Source organism: Poecilia latipinna, unplaced genomic scaffold (genome assembly GCF_001443285.1).
Source record: "Poecilia latipinna isolate Pla-1442-1.1 unplaced genomic scaffold, P_latipinna-1.0 Scaffold585, whole genome shotgun sequence".
Lineage (NCBI taxonomy): Eukaryota > Metazoa > Chordata > Actinopteri > Cyprinodontiformes > Poeciliidae > Poecilia > Poecilia latipinna.
This window is the reverse complement of record NW_015113201.1, coordinates 50,068-75,741: the sequence shown is the minus strand read 5'-3', so window position 1 is coordinate 75,741 and position 25,674 is coordinate 50,068. Positions and strand designations below refer to the sequence as shown.

Genomic DNA, 25,674 nt, shown 5'->3' with positions numbered 1-25,674 from the left:
TAACCTATTATCAGCTGAGTTCACTGAAATATTGCATCCAATAGTCAACTGGAACAAGTGTGAAAGTTGTTGCATTAGACACTGGATTCAGGAGGAGAGAAATAACATTAAGACCTTTTAAATCAATATAATTCTAGCAAATGATTATGATTACGATGAGAGAGACACGCTGGAGGGACTATGTTTCTCAGCTGGCCTTGGGATTCCCCTGGAGGAGCTGGAACAAATGGATGGGGAGAGGGAAGTCTGGGCCTCCCTTCACAGACAGACAGACAGACAGACCCTGAAGTAAATGGACTACAGCAGCCAGATGCTCACCAGATGCAACTCCTGTCTGCCAACAACGGAGACTACAGTTCACACAGGATCAGCAGAACTGGACGATTGGAAAAACATATCTCAGTTCATATATGGTTTAGATTCACAACAAATGTACATCTCAAAAAGCCCTCTGACCACCTACAGGAGGTAAGGCTGGTGAAGTGTGGTGAACTCCAGCACCGACTCCACCATCGTCCGTATCCAGGATCCGTATCCGTATCCACCGATGACTGGAGGAAGCTGGAACCAGTACCTACAACTTTTTGATTTCAAGACTACTCTCTCCACTTCCAACTCTTTCATGCACTTGGAACCCCAAACCATCACTGACTGAGGAAGCTTCACACCAGGCTTCAAGCAACATTAACACTCTACTTCTCCACTGTCTGGGAGCTTGATATCCAAATAAAAGGTAAACATTACTTTCATTTGAAAAGACTTTGGGTCATTGAAGAAAGAAATCATTACTGATATAAATTTGTTATAAAAGTATTACTGATTGCACTTTAAAAATTAGGTAACTATGTTATTAAAGGTAAAATTTAAACAGTAATGATTTCTTGGTTCATGTCAAGTTGTCATAACAAAGACATTTTGAATAATGTCAACTTTGTATTAAAAATGTCGTAATTTACCGAATGACTCTTTATGACAACAGTCATAAATATTCATGAAGGCTAATTCATGTTCATGACATGTGTTATGTCATGTTTATGACAGTGTTATGACAGTCTTATTCACCCCCCCTTCAAATAAAGTGTTACCAAATGGATTAATTTTCTACTGACCAATGATACAGAACATCATTTTCTACAAATAGAGAGATGCTCTAAGGCTGCCTTATCTGAAGATAGATGATCACAAACATAAAGGGAGGGAAAGAAACAGAACCAGAGCTACAAAACTGCCTGTTATTTAAAATGTTTTAATGAAATCTTGGTCAGTTAGACAGCAGTAAAAGTAAGAGAAAAGGAGAAAAATAATCCAGACCGTTGGATCTTTTCTAACCACATGTTAGCTGAACTGATTGTTTTCAGATTCTCACCAACATCCTTGTTGGCTCTCCACAGGAGCTCAGAGACAGACAGCTCCTGGTCAGAGAGCAGGAAGGAAAAAAAACAAAAATATTAGGACAAGAGACTACAGTAAGGGCAAATTTACAGCAAAAGAAAGTCGTATTGCAGAACTAGTTCAGATTACACTTACATAACTTCTGACTGACCAAAAAGATGTCATGTGTACATTTATATTCAGCTGTAAAAGTTTCTAAAATTGGTATGGTATTAAAGTAGCTCAATGTTTTAAGTAGCTCAATGTTTTTTGCTTCACAACATATTTATGGGTAAATTCTATTTGTTTAGTTTTAATTTATAAAAAGTGTGACTTAAAGGCACTTTGCCAAACAAACAGCTCTAACTCATTTCTAGACATACAGAAATTATTACAATCAAATAATAATTTGATTGTAATAAATTATTATTACAATCAATAATAGTTGATTGTAATAATCAATCAAAAATAATCTGTTTCAACTACAAACAGATTATAATAGCGTTAGATCAATTCATTTTGAATAAGTCTATGTGGGTTCTTTTAACTACTGGAAGATAATTTCAAAACATTCAAACTGGATTTTCAGGTTCATACAAACCCATCAAAGTTTATTACAATCTACATACTACCTCATCGTCTCCCTGTTTTATTCATTTTTAACTCATCACATCATTGAAGATGTACAAGACAAATCAGGACGTACACACTGTAAAAATAGTGGTATTGAATTAGAAAAGCATATTGTTACTGAGTATTGTCATTTAAATGTTATCCTGATGGCTCCTCACCTTCTGCTCCTCTGCCCAGCAAGTGAAGCCCACCACCAGGACCACGATGACTTTTAACACCACCACGTTACCAACCTGTAAAGTACAGCATTAACACCTGCATCCCCCTGAATCTCCTACTATACGATATATACCATCGTATATTTACACACTTGTGAACATACATTTGTGTAGTTGGTGATATGAGAGGCATTGCCTTGAAAACAGGCTGCCTGTTCTCACGATGAGTATACTAAGAGGAAAGTGCCTGAATGTGCAAAAAACACAGTACATCTAGGTGATGGTTTTTGATTTTTTTGAGGGTGTTTGGGGGGAAAGGTGCATTTCTTTTTAAATTGTTACTTCCAAGTTTCTTTTGGGGTCTTCTCTGCTGGTTCTCAAGACAGAGTACCTCAAAAGAACATGATGTTAGCAAGAAAAAGGATTAGTCTTTCTAACCTCTGTCTTCCGCTGATCCAGGACAGGGTAAGGAGGCCCAGACTTCCCTGTCCCCTGCCACTTGTTCCAGGTCCTGTGGTGGAATCCCAGGGCGTTCCCATACCCCATCCAGCGTGTCCTGGGTCTTCCTCTGGGTCTCGTCATGGTACCCAGAACACCTCACATCTTGACACAGAGAAGGAACTCAACCCTTCTCTGGCTCAAAACCAGGACCTCGGATTTGGAGGCATTGATCTTCCTCCCGGCTGTGAATTGTTCCAGCAAAAACTGTAGATCATCACTGGATGAGACACGATCCAGTTTGATTAGAGGCTACCAAACTGGATCCCCTCAACATCTTGGCTACATCTAGAAATTCTGTTCAACATGTCACCCAGATTTGATCACTAGTTTATTGCTATGACTAGTTTTTAAGGTTTTTTCCCAGCTCTAAAACATTTATTTGAATGTTCAAACAGGAAAGCGGGTTGTGAAAGAGAGGGAAGACATGCGGCAAAAGACATCAGACCAGGACTCTAACCTGTGGGTTGTGCATTTTCCCTCTGCCTTATAGTTTCGTTATAGTTATTTTCTAGTTATAAAGAACCTGTGGTGTCCAAAAAGTCATTCCTCAAGGGCCGATATGATAACCTGCATGTTTTAGTTCTGCTAAACAAGCCATTCGATCCAGGTGTGTTGAACCAGGAAGAGAACTAAAACATGCAGGATGCCTTTGAGGACCGACCTGAACTAAACCTTTGTGTTGACCCTTGTTTCTCTCTAAATACTCTTACTGAAGTTTAATTTCTGTTCAGCTGAAGAAAATTATGGCACATCCAAGTTTTGATTTGTTCCAGGCATCTGTTCAGTGGTTGATTGGGTTCATAGTCAGCTTGTGACATTGTAATGTAGATCTGTGTAGTATCTGCATAGCTATGGTGACTAATCTTACTACTCCTTATAATCCAAGCTGGTGGGAGGATGTAGATATTAAATAAGAGCTGCCCCAAGATAGAAACCTTCAAATGATTTTTATCCTTTCCAATGAAAAGTTCGTTAAGACTCAAATCAGTCAAGTCCTGTACTGGTGTATTATTGTCTTCAATAATGTGTTTATGTCAGCCGTGTCCAGTCCAAGAGTACCAACACTGTTTCTTCAACAGTCCAGATTGAACACAAAGTCCAGTACTTCTCCAGCTCGTGTGTTTAGTGATACAGTTGACTGTACCGTTATACTGAGGATTTTGATAAAAATAAAGGGAAAAGTTAAAAAACAGACTCAGCAGCACACGAGCAGAAACATATCGACAGTATTGACCAACATTTATTCAGAAAATAAAAGCAGCAAGGAGGAAACATTAAAGTACAATCAGTTGAAATTAATAATAGCATTTTCACAGATATTTTTATCATTTCAAACATAATCCTGTGACTTACTGAAGACATCACTGACATTGATTTGACTGAGCCCTGGCCCTCAGTTGATTCAAGTTATTGACCAGAGATGTTTGGAGGATCAGAAGGACAGGTTGATGAGTGGAGCACTGTTCTCTTTTTTATCCTCTGGACTCCACTTAATAAGAGGAGAGCTCAGGTCAATTAGCTGGAAAAACAAAATATTCAAATATTGTTTACACATTGACATTTATTCAACACAGAAAAGGCCTCTAATTAAACAGTGAGTCAGCTGAATTTGCAAGTACAAATAAGAGAGCTTATTTAGACCAACTTTCTTTCAAAGCCAGGTTGATGGGTAAGTTACTTGATGCGATTTTCTACCTTTCAAAACTAAAAACAGCATTAGGCACAGAGCCTTATGCCTTGGAGGAAACTTATGAATGTTTTCATGCCAAGCATGTTGTATTAGTTACACACTAAGCAGGGCTCTGTAACTAGGTGAACCCAATACACAGAATGTTCAGAGCATACCTGATACTTGAAACCAGAACCACTCCAAAGAAGTACAGGTTATATATAATGAAGTACTAAGGCTGCGTTCATACAGCAGGTCTTGATGTTCAATTCTAATTTTTTTTGCATGGTCCATCATGCTGCAAATTACCCTCAATCAGACTTCTGTGTGAATGTTTATGACCCCAACTTGGACAACTTCCAAAAAATATTTTTTGTAACCCAGTGTTGTTGAGATAATTATTGTTGAAGTAAAAATTAATATAGAAAAATTAAAGAAAATACCCTGCACATTTTCATCATTACTGTTTCAGTTCATTATATTAACCAACTGAAGCACAGCTATTTGATGTTAGCTTCTTCCAATTCCAAATTTCTTGAAGGATTCAGTTGATGCATATTGAATTAACTCATGCATGACTGGTGCTGTACAAACCTAGTTGACCTCAAGGTGGACAATCAGAATCACTGAAGCTCAGTGAACCAAACGGTCAGACTGAGCTGGGTTACCTGGGTAGTGGTGCAGCTGTTGCTGCTGGTGCGAATCAGGTCGGGGGTGTTGGCCAGATCGATGAGGAGCTTCTCCTGGGGCTGAAGGCTCGGAGGAGGCAGATCCAGCAGGAGAACCTGAGGTGTTAAAACTCTGATGAGGTTTATTTACAAGGAGTAGCTGGAGGACTGGAGCACCATCCAGCCATATTGGAGGATATTCAATCTTAGATTCTTTGAAAGGATTTCCAATTTTTGGCAACTTTACTTGTCCTTTCTTTATGCAACAATCCATCTGCAAGTGTGTGGAGCATTCTGTTTTCTGTCATTTTTTTCTTTGTTTTCCTATACTTACATTCAGGGTGGCTGGAGTAAACGTGGCACAAATGTTTGACACCAATTTCATTTGATTTGAAGAAGGTGGAGCAGAGCGGGGCACAACTTCACTAAGGTGTGGATTTTTACCTTTCTTCTTTGACTGTATGTTCTTTTAAAACTCATTTATTAAAAATAAGTGAAAATAACTGGGTAACTATTCTCATTTTTACAGCAGACGCCATCATGGGCTTAAGGAAAGTCTTCAAGAGATCACATTTTAACACTTTTTACAGTTCTTGTAATTTCTGGAGCTAAACTCGTCGACACCATCATGACAGTCCTGAAGTCTAAAGGTAGAGGGCCTCTGCTTCCCTCTGAAATATTGAACTGTATCTGAACAGTGTGTTTGATTCTGCTAAACAGCTCATCAGTTCTGTTTTGCAAATGTTTTGCAAATCCGGGTTATAAACTGACCTCTTGGGTCGTGGTTGTGCTCTCCTCCGTCTCCTCCAGTTCCACCGTATTGGGAACCGTCTCGCTCACCGTTGATGCTCCAAGATCCATGTTTTGTGTTTGTTTGGTCTCTGGACTGATGGAAGGCAGGATGAAGGGAGGCTCCTCCTCTTCCAAATAGAAGACCTGGATGTCAGGGCAATGAACAGGCTCTTCCTCCTGTTTGCCTTTTGGAACCGGGCTACAGAATAATACCACACATACAGTACAGTGAAGGTTTTTTTTGGAGAATGATGTAGCCGTCTCCCTTCTCACATATTTCCAGCATCTCACCTACACCTCTGTCGTTTCTCCGCTGAACTCGGAGTGCAAGGGATACTGGAGTCTGGCCTAAATGGCGGCCTGAGAGTCCTGTTCTGATCGGAGCGGGGCTGGAAGGTGGAGGTCCTGCGCTTAACCGGGGTGGGTAGTGCGGAAGGGCGCCGTGCAGCCACCTGCTGGGGCTTACTGCTGCCAACAGAGGGCGTCAGAGAGCCAGCTGACAGCTTCTGAGGAAGACTTTGAGAGAAAAATGATTAAATATTAAATGAATAATGACCAGACCAAAACCTGGAGTCATATGTACATAACAGTCGGGGCTGATGGAAAAACTGCAGCTGGTGGCAACTCTCCTATTTTTCATTCAGAAAATCTGATCACTCCAAGCAAGCAGGGCAATTTATAAAGCGTCGGTCTTTTCTGAAACTTACGTTCTTAACCAAGAAAAGCAAAAAGAATTACAATCAATAACTTTTAAAGGACGGATGGTCTATAAAATAAACATTTGTGAGCTTTACGTCATGTTATAATGTTATTTCCTCATCAAAACCATATCTGGAGCATTGCCTTGATTCTTTCATGCATGTGGAGAAATCCTTTAGTCTCCATGGCAACCACTCTGGGTGGCTTAACACATGGTCTCACAAAGCTCCGCCTCCCGCCTGACAGAGTCCCGCCCCTCAGACTAGCAGCAGTAATTAGCAAACACCTGGTGGAACTGTGAGCCTGCTGCACTCATCATGTGGATTTTTCATTTCCACTATGACAGATATTGTAGCTTCCGCATTTACCTAATACAATATCAGCAGAAATCATACATACATACATATTGCTTATTTTAAGTAGTTTTGTATGCAGCTGAGTTATATACAGCATTTTTATAACAGGAGGTAACATAGTTACATGATTGATATTATATTCTCAGAAAATACACAATACTGCCCATTTTAGCCTACAATCATTAATAAATATGTAGAATAATTTCCAGTGTTTTCAGGCTTGTGATTGGGTTAGAAGTTTAACATTTTTTCAAATTTGCTCACTTATTTCATAACAATCAGGCTCCCAAAAACTAAAGCAGCACACATTAATGGATGATGTCAGATTGATTTTCTCTTACAAGCCAGGCATTAAAATATCAGAGCTCCCAAGAGTCATAATGGTGATTTAAGTCATGGATGTGGTGTACCTGACTGTGCTGCTGGTTGACAGCCTTTTTGGCTTCATCACCTTGGATACACCTGAGGAGGAAATTCCGGATTAATAAATTAATAATTACCTAACCATTTTCATAATTTGTTATATTTGTATATGAACAGAATATTTTAGCAAAAGATATAAAATCAGATTTCATAACTGATAAAACATCAGTCTGAAAGCGCAGCGTGTGTTCTCACCTTCCGCATGGACTCCTTTGTCGGCCATGTTGGGGGTCGGATGAACCAGTCCTCCAGGTTTAGATCTGGTCTTCATTCCGCTCTGCAGCCGGACTGAGCCAGTGGCACCAACAGACCCGTTTCTCTTCGGGGGGGTTGGTTGGACTGGTGTGGACTCGGCTCTCTTTAACGGTGTGGACCTGGCAGCTTTAGCTCGCTCCACGTCAGGAGGCTTTTTGGCCTGAGTGGGCTGGGAGCGAGAGCCGGCTCTGGAAGAAAGCAGCTCTGCCGAGGCCGAGAGAGTGGACCGGCGAAGTCTGCTCGAAGTCTCCGCGGGACCATTGGAGTTGCTCACACTTCGGTTTAAGGAAGAGTTCAGTTTGCCTGGGTGGACACAGAACAGATCCACAGCAAATTCAGCTTTCAATCAAAAGTTTTGATTAAACAAACAGATTTTATTGCTGCTGATGGGAGAAATTAGGCTTTTTTTTCCTCTTTAACCTAATAAAACCCATTGAGGTGAAAAACTTATTTTTCAAATGGAGCTCTGGCCAAGAGGTGGAAACAAAAACACTCACCAAAAAATACAGTTAAAATGTGAATGTAAGCTAAATCTATATATACACATATATACATATATATATATATATATATATATATATATATATATATATATATACACACACACACAAAAACAGAATCAGCCTCAAGATTCTGAGATTAAAGCTTCTGTAAAGCTTTAACCTACCAAATCCAATTTATCTCCCAGAACTAGAATAAAAATATTCTATTTTTCCTTCTACTTTCAGAAGAAATTTAAATTTTACCCTTCTTAAAATAAGTTTACTGTAAAATAAAATAGAAATAAAATTAAAATAAAAATAGGTCTAGAAGAGTTCTAAAAACAGAAGTTCAAAAAGAATTTACATAAACTTCATCCAAAGAAATTGCTTTTATTCTTTCTATGTAGAACTCAAAAAGTAGAAGTTCACTGTATTTCAAGATATATAGTTCTTCAGACATCCAGTGAGAGCTTAGCGTTTAGCGTACCTGTAGCCGGGGACTGAGACATGCTAGAGTTAAAGCTGGACAGCGAGGATGAGGATGAAGAGGTTTTCCTCCTGTCTGTGACCTTCCAGCCCTGAACAGGTGGAGCTTTAATGACTGACAGCTTTCTCAGTCCAGCATTCTGTCAGAAGAGAAACAAAAAAAAGGTATTTACACAAAGGGTTAATGTGGCTAAGATGAAAAACAAACAAACAGGCATTTTAATCTTAAATGCAAAGTGTACATATTTATGAAAGGTTTTAGTTTTGGCTGCTCTGACTCTTTTTCAACGTATGGCCTTTTTTTGAGTCTATACACTAAAGTTAACGATTAATCAATTACTGAATTAGTTGACAATTATTTCAATAAAAAAAATTCTTCACAATTAATTGCTTGAGCCTTAATTTCATAGGTAACACTTTATTTGAAGGGGTGTGCATAAGACTGACATGACACTGTCATGAACATAAAGAAGTCTTTATGAATGTTTATGACAGTGTCATGAAGTGTCATTCGGTAAATAATGACACTTTTAATGCAAAGTTGCTCTAAAAGTTGCATTAAAAGTCCATTAAAAGTGCCAACTTTGCATTAAATTATCATAATTTACAAAATCATGCAAAGTTGGCACTTTTAATGGAGTTTTAATGCAACTTTTAGAGCAACTTTGCATTAAAAGTGTCATTAATTACCGAATGACACTTCATGACACTGTCATAAACATTCATAAAGACTTCTTTATGTTTATGACAGGTGTTATGTCATGTTTAGGACAGTGTCATGTCAGTCTTATGCACACCCCTTCAAATAAAGTGTTACCATTTCATATCAGCATGTGCATTGATACAGTTTGTCTGACTAACAGAAACAACAATGGGAACAGTGTTATGTTGGAATTACAACTACATCTTATCAAGCTGCAGCACTTTTTACTGTTTGAGATTTAAAAAAATCCATAAAACACTTATATGACAAGAAACTGGAGGCTTCTTCAATGTGTTGTAATACAGACTGTAACAGGAGATCCTTCCTGCCCACTGCCATCACCGTCTGCAATAAGTCTTTAATTAAATGAGTTCCAACAACATTTAATATTCCGTTGGGTTCAATAAAGTATTTCTGAATTTGAATAGGCAGCTCCTTTAAGCTTCCTTAGTCTTAGCACCACACTCAGGAAATGTCACAGTGGAACAGTGAGAAAGTTTTCATGTCATACTGTTTCAAAAACCACACACATAAGGTCACAGTGCGACTCCGCCGGATCGCGCAGAGTAAAAAACTTGTGAGATCCAAAGACAGCAGGAGTGCTGAGTCATGTTTTACCTTAGAGGGTGGGGCCAGTGAGCGTTTCCCTAGCAGACTGGAGTTGAAGGAGCAGTCGCTGGTATCAGACGCCACGCTCACCGAGTCAGACAGCAGATCTTCTGGTGACTCTGTCTTGTTTCTGAGACGACAGGATGGGCTCCACTTCAAAACTCCTGCAGTCTAAAAAAAAAAATCAATAAAAAATAAAATTCTCAGATGTCAACATCGTTCTTTTTTTTTGTCCCTCTTGAACTGCTGCAAGACTAATAGAAAAGCCACTCACTCTGCTGGGTGGTTGGAGTCTGGTTTTCTCCGCTCCGCTGCTGCTGGCTGAACGGGAACCTGCCGGGGCCACTGGTTTACTCGGCAGCGCTGTGGCGGCCCCCAGCGCCGCCTTCCCTCGCAGCGCTGGTCTCGCTTGAGGTCTGGCTCCGACCATAGGGCTGGAAGTGACGAGTCTGGCGGCAGGGCGGCTGGACGAAGCTCTGCTGGAGCTGCTGCCTCTCAGCAGCTGGTGCTGGACGGCCGGTGGCAGCTGCCGCAGAGGACTGTCCTGTACGCAGAACGTCTGACGTTTGATGGGGTTGAGGCTGCTGGCAGTGTGCCCCAGCAGTCCTAGTTTCACTTCAGTGTCCTGGATGAATTCCTCCGTCGCCGCCACACTGTTCGTGTCAGCATCAGAGGCTGTGTGGGTTGTGTTGGTGTTCTGGACGTGTGGTTCTCCGCACTGCAGCTGGCTGGCAAGTTTGTGGGCTTCCTTACACACAGCTTCCAGCTGATCAGCAGTCAGTGGGGTCCAGACCGCCTGCACGCCTCCGCCACCTTCCTCAGGCTGGGAGGATAGGTCAGTGGAAAGACACTGCTCTGTGTGGTCCACAAACACCTCATCATCTTCTTCTTCTTCTCCTTTGGCGCTGCGGACACAAATATTTCACAAACACAAATACAGCTGTGATGAAGTGAAGCAGCTCAAAAGAGTCATGATGACAAAATTACACATGAATGTTTTCTTTTACAAATGTGTTCTTTACAAGGGATCAATAGTATAACCTGAAGGGGGTTTAAAGTTGCAGCATAAACTTATACAAAATATGTTTCTTACATATTTGCTAAAACTGTCACCATGTTGTGACAGCATGTGAGACAGACAATCTGTAAAAAGATCGATCTCCTGCACCTCCTCCCTGAGCTGCTATTGTCGTCTGAAGAAATGCCCCACTCTTGACCAAAAACAACCAATCAGAGCCAAGAAAATAAAAAGTAGGGAGTCAAGGATTTAGCCTTAGGGAACACCAAGGCTCAGTGGATGGCTGGGAGTGAAAAAACTGAAAATGAATAAACTGAGTGCAGCCAGAAACATAAGATCTGAACCAGTTTAAAGGAGTACCAGTTGTAATTTTTATCAGAGCAGTTTTGGTGTTGTGATGGAGGCAGAAACCAGATTAAAGCTCCTTATATAAGCTAAAATTTGCTTGGTGTAAATGCAATTGACTAATGAGAGCTTTTGTTTTTAACCGAGGTGAAAGTATTACTGTATAATAACTCTACTATGAAAAAGAACAACTAACAAGAGATATCCTAAGCCCATAATTATGATAGTCATGCCTATGTTGAGTGCATAACAATTTCTAACTGGAACTTCAGATTATTAGTCCACATCCATTTAGCTATGCACAGCATTTCAAATGAAATTATGAATACTAAGAATATTTATCAAATGACAATTTCTGCAAAAATGATTATCCAATTTATCAAACAAACCGAAACTGCTTCCTTAACTAAAGAACAGAGCTGTCATAGAAGATACAGATTACTAAAATCTATAACCAAGAAAGTGAATGAGATAATTTATTATTATCAAATAAATAAATAAATAGACTTTATACTGAGAAGCTGTTGAGAACTGCTGGGAACTGATTTGTTACAAAGTCAAATTCAACCTGAGAAGTGCAACTTCTGCTAATGAAAGATTTGAGGGTTTAGAAATAAAAACTCTCACCTGACAGGCGACAGGGACACGTCGAAGTCAAACTTTTCATCTTGCAAAAAGCACAGATCTGTTCAGAAGGGACAGCATGGTGAAAACAGCGAAAGAAAACGCATCAAGAGCAAAAGGCAGCAGCTGACTTACCGCTGTTAGCTCCACGGTCCATCTCTCTATGTGCTGCGGATTGACCCAGTTCAGATCTGCAGTGTTACACGGAACTCTGACATTAGACTGACATGACAAAACTTTAAAAGAACACTAACGGGTAGTTTAAACACGACTGCTAAACCCAGTTATTACATTACTGACACCAAATGTTTTTTTGTTTTTTTTTACCTCTAAGCTAATTATACGTTAGCGTGCTAGCTCGTTTTCAGACATTATCAAGCAGTAACCGATATAAACAGTAACACGGAGTTTTTCGCATCAATTTAATCGACCGCAACACCCCATGGAAATGACACACCACCCGTTTGTTAACAACGTAAATCATACAAACCGTAAACTCCTCTTAAATTATTTCTGTCCTGATTTAAACTTCCACTCAACACACCGAACAAATAATTCAAATCTCCTTCGCTCTGTCAATGTGACAAAGAACGCGTCTGCTATTGGCTGAAAAGTTGTGTGACGAAGAACTGAGAGGAATTGTGGGTTTGTAGTCCTGTGTAGTCCAATAACTGGACTACCAGCCCAATTATATAACTGGGTTCGAAACAGAATAGATTTGTCTCCCTTCTGTTTAGACTGTATTAAGTATATTAACACAACTTGACGCCGTGAATTAATTCTTAATTTTCCCTCTGTTGGATGTATTGTAGGGTTAATAAAAACGCTTCACAGACGCCACCAGATGGCAGCACAGTTTACAATGTAGCTAAATTCTTCTCAGATAAGGGAACCTTAGAGGTCAAACTACTGAGAATCACAGAAACAGGCAATATTTATGTACATAAGATCATGTCTTAGCTTCCAGGACGTCGATATATACAGTACCAGTAGCCAGCTGTCATGTTAAACCATTCATAGTAAAAAATATTTAAACCTTCAAGAAGTATTACTAATGTTTTCAGCTTTTCTGTTGTTAAGAACACAAATTTAAAGTATGCTAGTTTTAAAGCTTAACATGTCTTGATTTAAATAGCCTAATTATAGTTTTGAAATTAGCAACTTATTCTGGCCTATTGGCCTTTATGTTATCTGTAGTTAAAGCAGATGGTTTGCTAGATCTTTTGAATTGCCATTTGTCTGTGTGGGAAACAATCAGGAGAAGTTCCAGCTTTTCACACTCATTTGTGAAAAGCCATAAAACAGCAGGAGTTCAGGAGAGTCTCTGCTCTCACTTCGTTTAAACAAAAGGGGACAGATGGCCTTAGATCGTGACTTGCAGGAAGTTTTAAAAAGGGTCAGAGACAGCTTCTGGTTGGATGAGCAAAGGTACGCCTTATTTGAATAAATTAAAGACAAGAATACGCCTTTACTATAAAACTTTCTACACAGGAGTAACAAATCAGATTTGCTCTTGCAATTCTCCAAAGACGTCTTTGCACGTCTTTGCTTTCCTTTCTTTCTTCCTTTCTTTCTTTCTTTCTTTCTTTCTTTCTTTCTTTCTTTCTTTCTTTCTTTCTTTCCATTTGTCTCAGGTAAATGAATGTATGTCTCTGTTGTTCTGCAGTTTCTGTTGTAATTTTATGCGTTGTCTTCTATTGGATTAATCTCTGTAATTCTGTGACATCTGCACTCATTGTTGTTTTCTGTGTGGCTACATGCGGTCTGCCGGGAGAACCCGGGATCGAAGAAGATTGAGCCAGAAAGTTTTCTTAAGAAATATTATAACTTAAAATCTTCTTCAACACCGTCTAAGTAAACGTTTATTTCTTTTGCTTTTAAATAAAAATAAATGTCTTGGCATGTTATTAAAAATATTTTAGAGTTCAGTGATGAATAGGTTATTGTTATACTACTAGCAATATTTTATTATAAAGACTAACTGGAGACAATGGGATTATAACTGATCAAAATAAAGCTTTTTACCTTCCTTTTTACCTACTACCTGAATTATAAAAAACATTGTTTATTACTTTCTTAGTATTTACTAACTGACATTTGAATGAAATAGCCAACCTTATCTCCTGCCTCTATTTCAATATTCTGAAGGAAGTAATTAGCAAATCAAAGTATTGTATTGTATTTTGATTTGCACATGCACATCCAATGCTTGCATTGCATCCAAGCGTTACAAAAGCAAAGCAGTGATGTAAAGACATCACTGCTTTGCTTTTGGTGATGTAACGCTTGGATGCAGCTGCCTGCTCGTCCTGACAGTGGGAATTTCTTCCATAGAGCTCTCTATTAGCTAATTTTGAACTGATCTGAAGTTGGTTTGTAGCAACTGACTCTGCAGAGTCTCTTCAGACCATGTGACTGGGCATCTATTGAACCAGTGCTGGGATTTTTCGTGCCATTAGTTTTCATGGATGAGTTGCTGTTGTTCTCCATGTCTTCAGCTTGTTATTACGCCACTCACTGTTCAGGTGACTGTGCAACATTTAGCTGGCTGTAAGTGACGTGACAGGACTTAATGAACAGGTGACATCCTGTCACAGTGTCATGCTGGAATTCATTGAGCTCAAAAAAGGGAGCATGTCTTTCACAAATAGAAACAATCTGAATGCCTGAGATGCTTGATTTTATACACGTGACTGGAACATGTGGATTAAACCATTCAGAAAGGTGGCTCAAATTGGCTAACCGGGTTTAGCTAATTTTTTTTTTAAGTTTAAAAAAAACAAAACTTTTTTTGGTCTGGCTCATACCACTGATACCACTGTCTGAGTGTCTGCTTAATTTTACATATGATTATGTGACCCTGGTCTCTCTTTGTTAGTGTCCGTCAAAATAAAGACATTTCCTCTGGCTGATTCTCAGAGGTGAGCAGAGTGGCTGAGGACTTAGTTCTTCTCGTTGGCTTGAAAACCCTGTGTTTCTAAAACATCCCAGAAATTGATCGTTCCATTTTTTGACCCATGACTTGTTTAGTAAAGTAACTCAAACATAAACATCTTAAAAAAAAAAGCTAGGAAGTCCAGACATTTTTCAAAAACCCTCTCATCCAGCAGTCAGTTTTTGATCTTTTAATGACAATGTTCTTCCAACCTAAGACATAAAAAACACAACGTTAAAAAGAAAGACATTTACTCCAAACCTGTTTAACTACTGGATGAAACAAATAAAATACAACAGATTTTTAGTCACTTACTCTTGCGGTTACAAGTTAACACAGAAACAATCTGAACGTGTTCCTAACAGATAACTTAGCTTATCAGAAACAATCTTTTTTAAATAAACTCTGGCTACATTGACAATATTTACATATAAAACTGAATTTGAATTTACATGAATCACCTCACAAACACTCTTCTAAATTACATATGCAGAGTTCATATCTATTAATAAAAAAAATGGAGTCTGTGTGAACAAGGGTTCAGTCTGAACAGAACCACAAACACTTGTGGAGACATTACTGTCCCTTGGAAATCCTGAATCAATCAGAGGAGTCTGTTTTGAAAATGTTCAAAATGACAAACAACCGGAAGCGGCTGCTTCAGAGGGAGGTCTCCAGACTGTGCAGGGGGCTTCCTGGACAGGGTGGCAGTCCTGCTGAGTTAGGTGGGATTAGGCCGGACCGGGAGCCGTCTCTATGCAGCGGGATGATGTGCTCCAACGCGTTATTGTTCTGGTTGGGCGAGGATGGCGGAGGCTGCAGGTTGGACAGGTTGGACAGTCCCGTCAGTGTCAGCGGAGGCGGAATGACGGAGTTCCGCTTGGTGGGCGGGTCGTCCTCGTCCTCGTTCTCGTCAATCAGCGGGATCTGGGTTTCTAAGTCCTCGATGCGGAACTCGGGGTGACTCATGAAGTTGTGGATGGAGCTGCGTGACTCCGGCGTCTCCAAGCCCTCGTAAGGAGAGACGCTGTCTCTGAAGGCGTTCACAACACGAATCTACCAGACAAGGAGGAGTGGAAGGTGATTAAAAGAGCATTTCAGAAACTGAAATCATTCTTCTATTAAAGTTGCTGTATGTAACTTTTATTAAAAAAAGTGTGTGTGTGTGTGTTTTACATTTTTGTTAAAATTATCATCATGTCCTGTCAAACTAAAAAAGCGCTACTAGATAGTTTTTAAATAATTAATATTATTACGTCTAGCAGCTGTTTGTGTCATATACAGTTTATTTACAGTATAATTATTCTCAAAGTTGGGTAGTAACTAGTTACATTTACTCAATTATATTTACTTGAGTGACTTATGTTAAAAAAATACTTTTAGGCCTATTTTTACTACAATGTACTTTTTACTTTTACTTGAGCAATTCTCTACTCTTGAGTAAAACTTCTGTATTCTCAACCCAGTGTGAGTAACTTCAGTGAATGAAGAACAAATATGTTAGAACCAAAAATTCACCAGACACACACCTGCAATTTTTGTTACAGAAACTGATTTGAAAAATATTTTGTCTGATTTTATTTTTTGTTACTTTTATGAATTATTGTTATTTTGCTCCTTAAAATACCAAAATGTACACTTAATTTTAAATTTAGGTCTTATATCATTTTTAAATATTAAATGATTGATAATTTGATCAGTTACTCAGTACTTGAGTAGATGTTTTACCAAATACTTTTTTATTTTTACTTGAGTAATTTAAATTTTCAATTTTTACTTCTACTTGAGTAAAAATATGTTGAAGTAATGCTACTGTTACTTGAGTACAATTTTTGGGTACTTATCCCACCTCTGTTTCTTCTTTAGTAATTATACTCTTAGAACTCAAATCTTGCTAAATCTGTAGAGTTTATCAACACAGAATTCTTGATCAGAGTATTCTAAATGAATCCGTGGACCTGTTGAAACTTTTTGCCATTGTTATACATCTGAAATGTGTGATGGCAATAAAGCCACATTTTGAAAAATCTTTTCCTGCATATCCACAACACAGCAACAACAACAGCAGAAGTTTTCTCGAGCTGCAGCGCTGTACCTGCGTCTGGATCCGGTTGAGGCTGCGGCACCACAGCGCCTGACCCCTCCTCAGCTCCATCTCAGCATGGTCAATCTCGTCTTTGTCTTGCAGCTCCTCCAGCTCTTCCTCAGGGATCTCCTCCTGCTGGGTGCCATGACCGGCTGTTTTCAGGAACCGCAGCCAGCTGGTTGGGACGCTGGACACCAGCTGGGAGAGGAACAAGATTACAAACCAGTCAGAGACACAAAAACAAACACCACTCTGAGGTCAGCTGGGGTGACCAGATGACTAAGATGATTTATCCAACAAGCTAAGATGATTTCCTGCATTCTAGTTGATGGCCAAAATTCTACAAGACAAACGCTTAAATTTAAAGTAAGCACAGAAAATACTTAATTATTCTGTTATGTTTTTGTTCACATGTGAGTCGGATGTTTATTTCATCCGGATATGGATGGTGACGTCACAACTACACAGCAACGTTACACCAGGCAACCACAGCAGATGCAGTCATAATACAATCGGCTCCAGAAACGACAAAAAGTACATATTTGTCTTCTGTAATCCTCAGATCAATAAAATCCCGATTTATGACATAATGTCGTTTTTGACACAAGAGAACTTCAAGACGTTTCAAGAACTAGAGCAGAACTACAGCTAGATCATGTTTCATTTTTTTCATTTCCCCAACAGTTGAGTTTAACTTTCAAAATGCAGTAAATGCTGCACAGAATGCACATATCAAATGCAAAATTTTCTGTGGTTCTACCAGTTTAAATTTGTTTTGTTTTTTCTTTGATATTTCCCTGTTAATTTTGCCAGTTATTGATGCACTAGAAGCATTTATTAGAGGTAAATAATACAAGAAAGGGTCTTTTTCTAAAGAACACAGCTATGCAAAATTAACCTTTTCTTTTTGTAGACTTAACAGATAATTAATGTAATTCACTAACTGTAAACTAATCTACTCAGCATCTGTAATTTTCACAGGAAAACTGGAACAGCTGCCACAGCTTCCCTGTAAAAATGACACTTTTTAAAAAAACTTTGTTGCTTCTAAATTTGCTGATCTGAACTCATTTTTCAGATCATTCTTAACGTCTTATTCCCACTTTAAAAGTGATTGTATCTACTTTTAAAAATTTATTTTTAAAAAGTGGATTAATGGTGTAATCCATGCTTTGTATCCAGTTTTTCTTTTGAGTTTGTTTTAGCTGATTTAACATTAGTGAGAATAAAAAAAGAATTTTGATTCACATTTGAGAATCTGTGATCTTTTGAGCCAAGGGTTGCTTGCTGCTACTTAGTTAAAAAAAAAAAAAGCTGTAAGTGAGCATTAAGGCCTTGTAAACCTAATCTTTGAGAACCTTTGGATTGGTTCAGGTTCAACAATCTTCTTATTAGTTTTATCTATCAAAAACAAAGCAACGCTGTGCACTAACAGTTCAAGAGTTGTGAGAATTGCATTCTAGGACAAAAAGTACCAAATATATTGCTCGTTTGCACAAAACAAATGAAAAGAAATGTGCTTTAAACTCATCATAATCTCGTCCAAGTATGAAAGAAAAAGTAATTCTATGGACACACTCGCTGTAATTGCCATGAGTTCTGTTTTCGGTCTCATATTCACAAGACAAATAACATTGGCCAAGTAAAAGATTATCCTACCTGCCCCCAAATGAGACTACCAAGGCCCAGGAAGACGCACCAGAGCCACTGTTCTATGGTCAGAGGCACACAGCTGAAAGCTTTACCACCAAAGTGCACAATAACCACCTAGAGGAGACCAAAAAACAAGGTTTGATGCCCTCACAGTGTCGATTCACCCAGTGGTACAAAGTCCTTGCCAGTGAAGGGTTACCTGTATAATAAGGGTTCCCAGGATAATGGAGCAGAAGATGGGGTTGTTGAAAACGCCCTCGAAGACGTTCCGCTCCCCATGGATCTTGCGAGCGTTGAACTCGTTGAAGATCTGCATGAGGACGAACGTGTTGAACACAATGGTGTAGTGTTCAGAGGGCGGAGAGTGAAGCGGGGCATTCCTCCCGGAGTCGATGTCGAACATCTTCTCACCTACAGAAGAACGGGATGAAGATCAGTGTCCTATGAGGATTTTGCAAATCCCCCAAAAAAAATAAAAAAAAAAAAAAAAAAAACATACCAAATTGCTGATCAGTCTCTTAATGGAAAAAAATCTAACATTCTCTATAATGTCTAGATTGCTAAAGGGGACTACTATGTATTTTTAAGAACACTGTGGTATTTAATAGCACTATCAAGTAACTGCATTATTTTCAGTTGTCATAAAAATTCTATTTCTATAAAATATGATTTAAAAGAAATTTTTCCACTTCCTAATCAAACGCTTTGAAATTGGGCGTCTGTCACTTTAAAAATTCCTGCTCGTTCTGAAACTCTGCCTTCAGGAAGTCATCACAACATGGCTCCTCTACTAACTCTTTAATAAGTTTTTTTTTTAACAATGTTTCACTGAGAAGCAGCTCGTATAATGAGCTCAGCTGATGCTCAGTTCCACCAGGTGTTTGCTAATTGCTGCTGGCTAGGCTGAAGGAGCTGAGTGGGGGAATCATGGAGAGGGAAGAGCTTCTCCAAGGAGGTCCAACCAGGCGTCTAGCACAGCTAAATGGCTGCCACTGTAGATTAAAGGTTCTCTCAAACAACCGTGAAATAATCAAGGCAATACTCCTGGTCTGTTTTTGATGAAGGAGTGACATTATAACATGTTGGAAAGCTCAAACAAGTTGATTTTACATAACACTGATCCTTTAAATCACTTTGCACTCAAACATACCAAGGATCTGTGTTTTGACTGACCGACAAAGAGCAGCGTGAAGATCAATGTCAGCTGGTAGACGGCGTGGCCCAGGATGTTCTTCATCATGGTGCGCGAGATGAGCGGCTTGTTGCGCCCGTACGGGTTCCTGAGCAGCAGCGCCTCGGTCGGCGGCTCCGTGGCGAGGGCCAATGAGGCGAAGGTGTCCATGATGAGGTTGACCCATAACATCTGCACAGCTTTCAGAGGAGAATCCTGGAAATGGACACAGAGATGAACTGCTTAGGTCTTGATTATTCTGTGTATATTTTTTGAGAGGACAACACGAGGCCGGGTTAAATCAAGTGAGGAAATGTAATTTTCATTGCATCTTAGACCTATTGTACAGAATCCTCAAGTAACCGAAGGGAAAACTGAACCATTTTTAAAATGCATCATTGTGATAACATAAAAATGGAAATGTTTATGTATTTGTAATAATTTTAAGAACATTTTGTAACATTTTTTACAGCTATGTCTAGTATAGCAAGTACTAGATATAACATCTGTGAAACATGTCTATCGATTTTGCCACAAGTTCCCCAATGAAAATGTTATGCTATGTTAATACATGTCAATATTCTGAAAGTGTGTTGTTATATTGTGTATGTCTGACCTGGGTAATGCAGGCTCCGGTGATGGCCACGGTGACAGCAACCACATTGACCGTGAGTTGGAATTGCAGGAACTTGGAAATGCTGTCGTACACGTTTCGGCCCCACATGACGGCCTTGACGATGCTGGAGAAGTTGTCGTCTGTCAGGATGATGTCGGACGCCTCCTTTGCTACGTCGGTCCCTGCGATGCCCTGTGGATCGGCAGCTGAGCGTTAGGGCCAGGATGCGTTTGAAATGTTTGTGAATATAAATCATCCGGAAATGCTAACAAGTGCACATCGTTCAGGAATGTAAAACGCTGTACCATAGCAAAGCCGACATCTGCTTTCTTGAGAGCGGGGCCATCGTTTGTGCCATCTCCTGTTACTGCGACAACCTGCCTCTGCTCCAGCACTGTGCTGTCAATGATACCTTTAAAATAAAAAAGAGATCGCACAGGTGAAAGAACAATGACAGTATTGAGTTGTTTCCAGCCCACTTTTTGTCAGTTTTACCCACTTATCTTTACAGAACTGTTCTAATCCAGCCACACTGCAGGGTTTTTACACCTTTTTACACCTTCCTTTTGTTTTTCTTCAGAAGGACTTGTGTTTTAGGTCTTTGTCTTGCTGCAGAACCCAAGTTTACTTCAGCTTAAGGTCCCAAACAGTTGGCCAGTCGTTCTCCTTCAGGAAGTTTTGGTTGACAGCAAAATTCATGGTTCCATTTAACACCTCCAGACCATTACACTTCCACCACCATGTTTTACTGTTGGTATGTTGTTTTTCTGAAATGAACCCACTGGTGCTGTTTACGAGGTGTGACAGTTAGTGGTCTGAGTTGGAGAGAAAAAGAGGAGCTGTGTGTAAAACAATTTGCTCCGCTAATGTCAAAAATACACAATTTCACAAGTGCTTTGTTTCCGCTAAATCAGAAACGCAATTAAAATCACACATGAATAAGTTTGTTTCACGCATGCAATGCTGCAACATCATCCTCCAACTACTCCTTGTCCTCTTCGTGATGTGTGTATGACCTGAAGATTCAAGAAAACCTTTCTGAGAACATGACGTAGGCTAAAGTCAAAGACCACTGCTGGCCAAAATAGGAAATAAAAAAAACCTCACTGAGGGCCCATCTCACATTTACTAAAGTAACATCTTGATAGAGCTTGAGAAATTCTGAAAAAGTAATACTGATAGAAGAAAAATAAAAGTTTTTGGAAGGTCCCATCAATAACCTGCTGAAACTGATAAAGACAAATTCTGCTCTTTACCAGAAAATTGTGAAGGAGAATGTCTGGCCATCACTACAGTGCAAAACCTCTCAGGGCACCAGAATGCAACTCTGAATGGCTGAAAAAGTACAAAATTAAGGTTAAAATCTGATTTAGTGTCTCTGGCAGGCGGACCATGCTCTGAACTCTCCAATGTGGCTGAATTAGAACAAGGTTGCTTTGGAGAGCCAGTCAAAATTCCTCCACAGGAATGTGAACAACCTCCTTGCTAGTTGCTGTAAACCCTTGAAAGCAGTTGAAACCACCCGAGTGTTGGAATACCTTTCACAGCACTGTCTAAGTGAGTAAACCTGCCACCCCATTATTTCTGGATTGATTTATACTTCACTGACCTTTAACCAGAGTGTGTTTGTCCATTGGGGATGACCGGGCAAGGACTCTCAATTTGGGCCAAATCTTATCGATACGCTCCTGCTCGATCTGACGAGACGAAGGAGAGAAAAATCTTTGATCTGATTTGCAAGCAGTCACCACAGAAAACGACACACAGGCAGGGGCAGAATTAGATTTTCACACTTCTTTGCTTCAAGCCTTTTCTGCCGTCATTTGTCTGACCTCGCCCGACTCGTTGCGGATCCGCTGGTTGAACTCTTTCCCCTCTATGCACAGGAAGTCGTCTCCAGGTTGCAAAATGCCACATTTGGTGGCGATGGCTCTAGCAGTGTTGATATTGTCTCCGGTCACCATGCGGACAGTGATCCCAGCCCTCTGGCACTTTCTGATAGCTTCTGGTACCTTAGGGGAACAATGAAGAACAGATACACAGAGGGTCAACCCGGAGGGGAGTGCACCCCATGCAGACAGACACCAGTTGTTGAACTGCTCCACAGTGAAATGACAGTAGTTCCATAGTTGCGTCCTCAACATTTATTACAACAATGTCAACCAAAGTGATTTTATTCAGTCTCAAATGTTCTACCAGTTCCCCCGATATGCTCCACTCTGACCCCTCATGTGAAAGTCTGTTGTCCCCAACAGATCACATTAACACCTTTCTAGACATGATGTGCAATCAGTAATGCTTTCAAAACCTCCCAGTTGGATTATTGCGGTTTTCTTCTAACTGCCTTGCACTAGTTCAAAATGTGGAAGCACAATTTTGCTTGAAAAATTCTCCACTTCCCAGAACAAGTCTTGATGCTCAATTCCAATTTTTTGCTAAAATCAGATCTTTTTTTTTAAGTCATTCAGACTAGTAATTACAGAGCCTCTTAGGGGGAGATGGGGAAAATTGTTTCTTTTGCGTTCCCTCGCAATAATGTACTGATCAGTTCATGAGGCATAATTTAATACTGAAGATGTTTCTTACAGCTGCCACCGTACTTTCTGCTTTAACATAAAGTTTTCATGAGGTTTTTCCTTGTATGTTAATGTCTCATTTGTGAAATATCTGAAGTTTTATATCTTTTTCTTGAAAATAGAAATCCATCACAGACCTATGTGCAAAATGCAAAAGCAAAACAGGTCCCCTAGGGGGCTCTGCACCTAATTAAATGCAACCTCAATTTACAGGCCCCATTCCACTCACATACGCAAAAGGAAGAATGTTGTCGTCACACAGCAGTGCTTTGTTTACGGAAGTCTTAATGGATGGAGTCGTTTATGGATAGTTTTAGAGTTTATTCATCAAAGGGAGCTGTTAGTATCAACACAAGATCATAGCAAAGCGGAGGAAGTTAATAAAAAATAAATAAAAGGACATCTAATAGTGATGGTAATTTGTGGAGCAGTCAATGCAGTGTCTGTGGAGAGGTCTGTTTGGATGTGCAATCAGAATGAAGAGTGATGTGAAGTCCTTCACTGACACAGACTTCCTTCATAAGTTCATAATCATAATTTTCAGCCATTTTTTACATCTGGATGTACCAAGTCTGGCTTAAGGCATCAGCGACATAAAAGTCGGATAAAATGCGACATGAACATTCTGACTGCAAACGCTTTGAAAACAGTCAGATATGTATCAGATTTTATACTATACATGGGAGAGGCTCAAAGCAGATTTTTTTTTTGCTTTGAGCCTCTCCCATATATAGTACAAAATGGACCATTCAAACTGACATGAAAAAGTCGGATATAGTTTGCATGAAAAGCTACTTTGGGTCACGTTTGCCCGCTTTGTGAATGTACCCTTAGAAAGCTCTTGGAAGTTGTAGCCGTTTACCAAGGAAGATAACAAACCTCAGGTCGTACAGGGTCTTCAATGCCAACCACAGCGATGCATGTCAGTCTAGTGAGGATCTCCGCCTCGTTGTCCCAATCAGGCTCTCCATCAGCGATGGAGAAGTCTCTGTAGGCAAGACAGATTGTCCGCAGCCCCTCTGATGCCATCGACTCAATCACATTTTTCACTAGTTGGTCTCGATCCTTGGGTTTGAAGATCTTGGCCTCTCCACTGGCCGTCAAGATTTTACTGCACCTGAAACCATATGCAGTACACATGGTCAGAGTATGACTACGAGTGCAGAACTGTGTAGGCAGAGGCAGTGGACCTACTTCTTAAGCAAGATCTCAGCGGCTCCTTTACTGAACATTCGGTAGCTGCCATCAAAGGTCTTCAACACAGTGCTCATGGATTTCCTCACGGAGTTGAACGTGTAAACCTTGAACAGCTTCTCCTCTGGGATTTCATTTCGAACGCTCTGGTAGTCTCGATTCAAGTCTAGACTGAGTCCCAGTAAGGCACATTCGGTCTTGTTTCCTACTTGGCGAGGCAGCCCACCCTCTCTCTCCGGAGGCTGTGGGAAGGAAGAAGAAAATTTAGGTACATCGCATGATTAACAGTAGCTTAAAGTGGCACAACTTCAAAAAGTGCTGAATAGCTTTTATATTTTTCTTTTTCCATTGGCCTCTATAAAGAAGTGATAGTATCTTTGGTAGAGAATTTTATCCTTATCCGTGAAATAACCATGGACTTAGAACATGCAATTCCACTGGTCAACAGGCAAAAAAAATTGTCTGTGGTTTTTCAACTGTTTTAGGGTCATGTTGATGAGCTGAATCCAACAAATCACATTGATTTTGCTCAATCAGGTCAACTTTCTGAACTATGGAGCAACATGAGCATCAAATGCTTGACTTGTTCTCACATCTGAATCGGTTTCCTGAGAATATGATCAATGAGTGATGAGGAGAGATTCCATCAGGACAGAAAAGAGATGGAGAATTTTACACAATGAAGACGTGATGATCAATTCACATGTACTTACTTACCCTTAGTAGTGTTTATTATTCAATTTACCCAAATCCAAGTTTGTGACATCTAATTAATACATTCTGTTAGAAAAAACATTGTTTTCTCCTAAAACCTTTTCTGGATAAGAAATATTAATATTAACGGAAATGAACTGATAATGTCATAAAAATATCATCAGTTTAGTCAGAAGATCAGATTTCTCTAAAGCAAATTAGAATAAAAACCTGATTGATAAAAATGGATGTCACTTCTGGATTCAGCGATGCAAAACTGACATATCAGCATATCAGCAACCCATTTAATAGCAAGACTTAGGTTTACCAAAATAGACATAACTCAAGAATGGAACCTAGATGCTTGGCCAGAAAATGCACAATTGTTGGACTTGGACAACATAAACTTCTCTGTATACCAAAGTATTCTAAAGCTAAATATGAGGACACTTGTTCAACAACTGGTGCTTGCCCATACAACGTCATTAACAAGCCAATGATCCTAAACAAAACAACAAATCCATAAGAGAATGATTAGAAAGGCAATCTTAGGAGATCTGTGACAAGAGAGATGTCTCCAAACCTAATGATGGTATCAGAAAATGTCACCATAATGACAGGATGGCATGATAAAGACATGCAGAAAATGACTATTTAAGTTATTCAATAAGCTGGTAATTATGGGGTATACTAAGATTTTAATACACAGCATTTACATCTTGCATTCATCTTTTTTTAAAATAAAAATCAGTCATGTAAATTTTGTTGATTGTTTTTAAAACTTTAGATCTAAATTACTCAACAACCTGTTTGTTTTAGGTCCTGATCTGTAAAACTCTGTGTGTGTTTGCACAAGGACTGTGGGGTGAAAAGGTAATAGAAAAATTGGCATATCAGAGATTCCAAGTAGTATAGAAAAGGTGTGAAATCAATGCACTTTAAAGCTGAGCTAGAAATG

The 25,674-nt window shown here is 39.5% G+C and overlaps 2 protein-coding genes across 5 annotated transcripts in view; both read right to left on the bottom strand.

Moving 5' to 3' along the window:
• Positions 1-3,883: 3,883 nt before the first annotated feature.
• On the bottom strand, positions 3,884-12,393 carry gtse1 (G-2 and S-phase expressed 1). Of its 2 annotated transcripts, none has more exons than XM_015042302.1 (12): positions 12,283-12,393; positions 11,928-11,983; positions 11,796-11,853; positions 10,080-10,710; positions 9,815-9,976; positions 8,495-8,633; positions 7,466-7,828; positions 7,258-7,309; positions 6,084-6,308; positions 5,772-5,991; positions 5,001-5,117; positions 3,884-4,182 (listed from the first exon to the last, which is right to left on the bottom strand). In XM_015042302.1, the coding sequence occupies exons 2-12, from the start codon at positions 11,947-11,949 to the stop codon at positions 4,096-4,098; spliced, it is 2,076 nt and encodes a 691-aa protein (XP_014897788.1). In that variant the 5' UTR covers positions 11,950-11,983; positions 12,283-12,393; the 3' UTR covers positions 3,884-4,095. The 2 variants fall into 2 exon arrangements, with proteins under 2 accessions (XP_014897788.1, XP_014897789.1); XM_015042303.1 differs by having other exon boundaries at positions 9,896-9,976.
• Positions 12,394-14,902: 2,509 nt separating this feature from the next.
• The window catches only part of LOC106953490 (plasma membrane calcium-transporting ATPase 1-like), a 31,405-nt gene continuing 20,633 nt past the window's right edge, over positions 14,903-25,674 (bottom strand). For all 3 annotated transcript variants that reach the window (XM_015042299.1, XM_015042301.1, XM_015042300.1), the window contains exons 11-21: positions 24,024-24,265; positions 23,709-23,946; positions 22,086-22,265; positions 21,863-21,950; positions 20,559-20,665; positions 20,254-20,445; positions 19,640-19,853; positions 18,666-18,877; positions 18,473-18,580; positions 16,823-17,011; positions 14,903-15,783 (exon numbers count right to left, since the gene is read on the bottom strand). In XM_015042299.1, the coding sequence (XP_014897785.1) occupies positions 15,388-15,783; positions 16,823-17,011; positions 18,473-18,580; positions 18,666-18,877; positions 19,640-19,853; positions 20,254-20,445; positions 20,559-20,665; positions 21,863-21,950; positions 22,086-22,265; positions 23,709-23,946; positions 24,024-24,265 (2,166 nt within the window). In that variant the 3' untranslated portion in view covers positions 14,903-15,387. The remainder of the gene's footprint in view (positions 15,784-16,822; positions 17,012-18,472; positions 18,581-18,665; positions 18,878-19,639; positions 19,854-20,253; positions 20,446-20,558; positions 20,666-21,862; positions 21,951-22,085; positions 22,266-23,708; positions 23,947-24,023; positions 24,266-25,674) is intronic.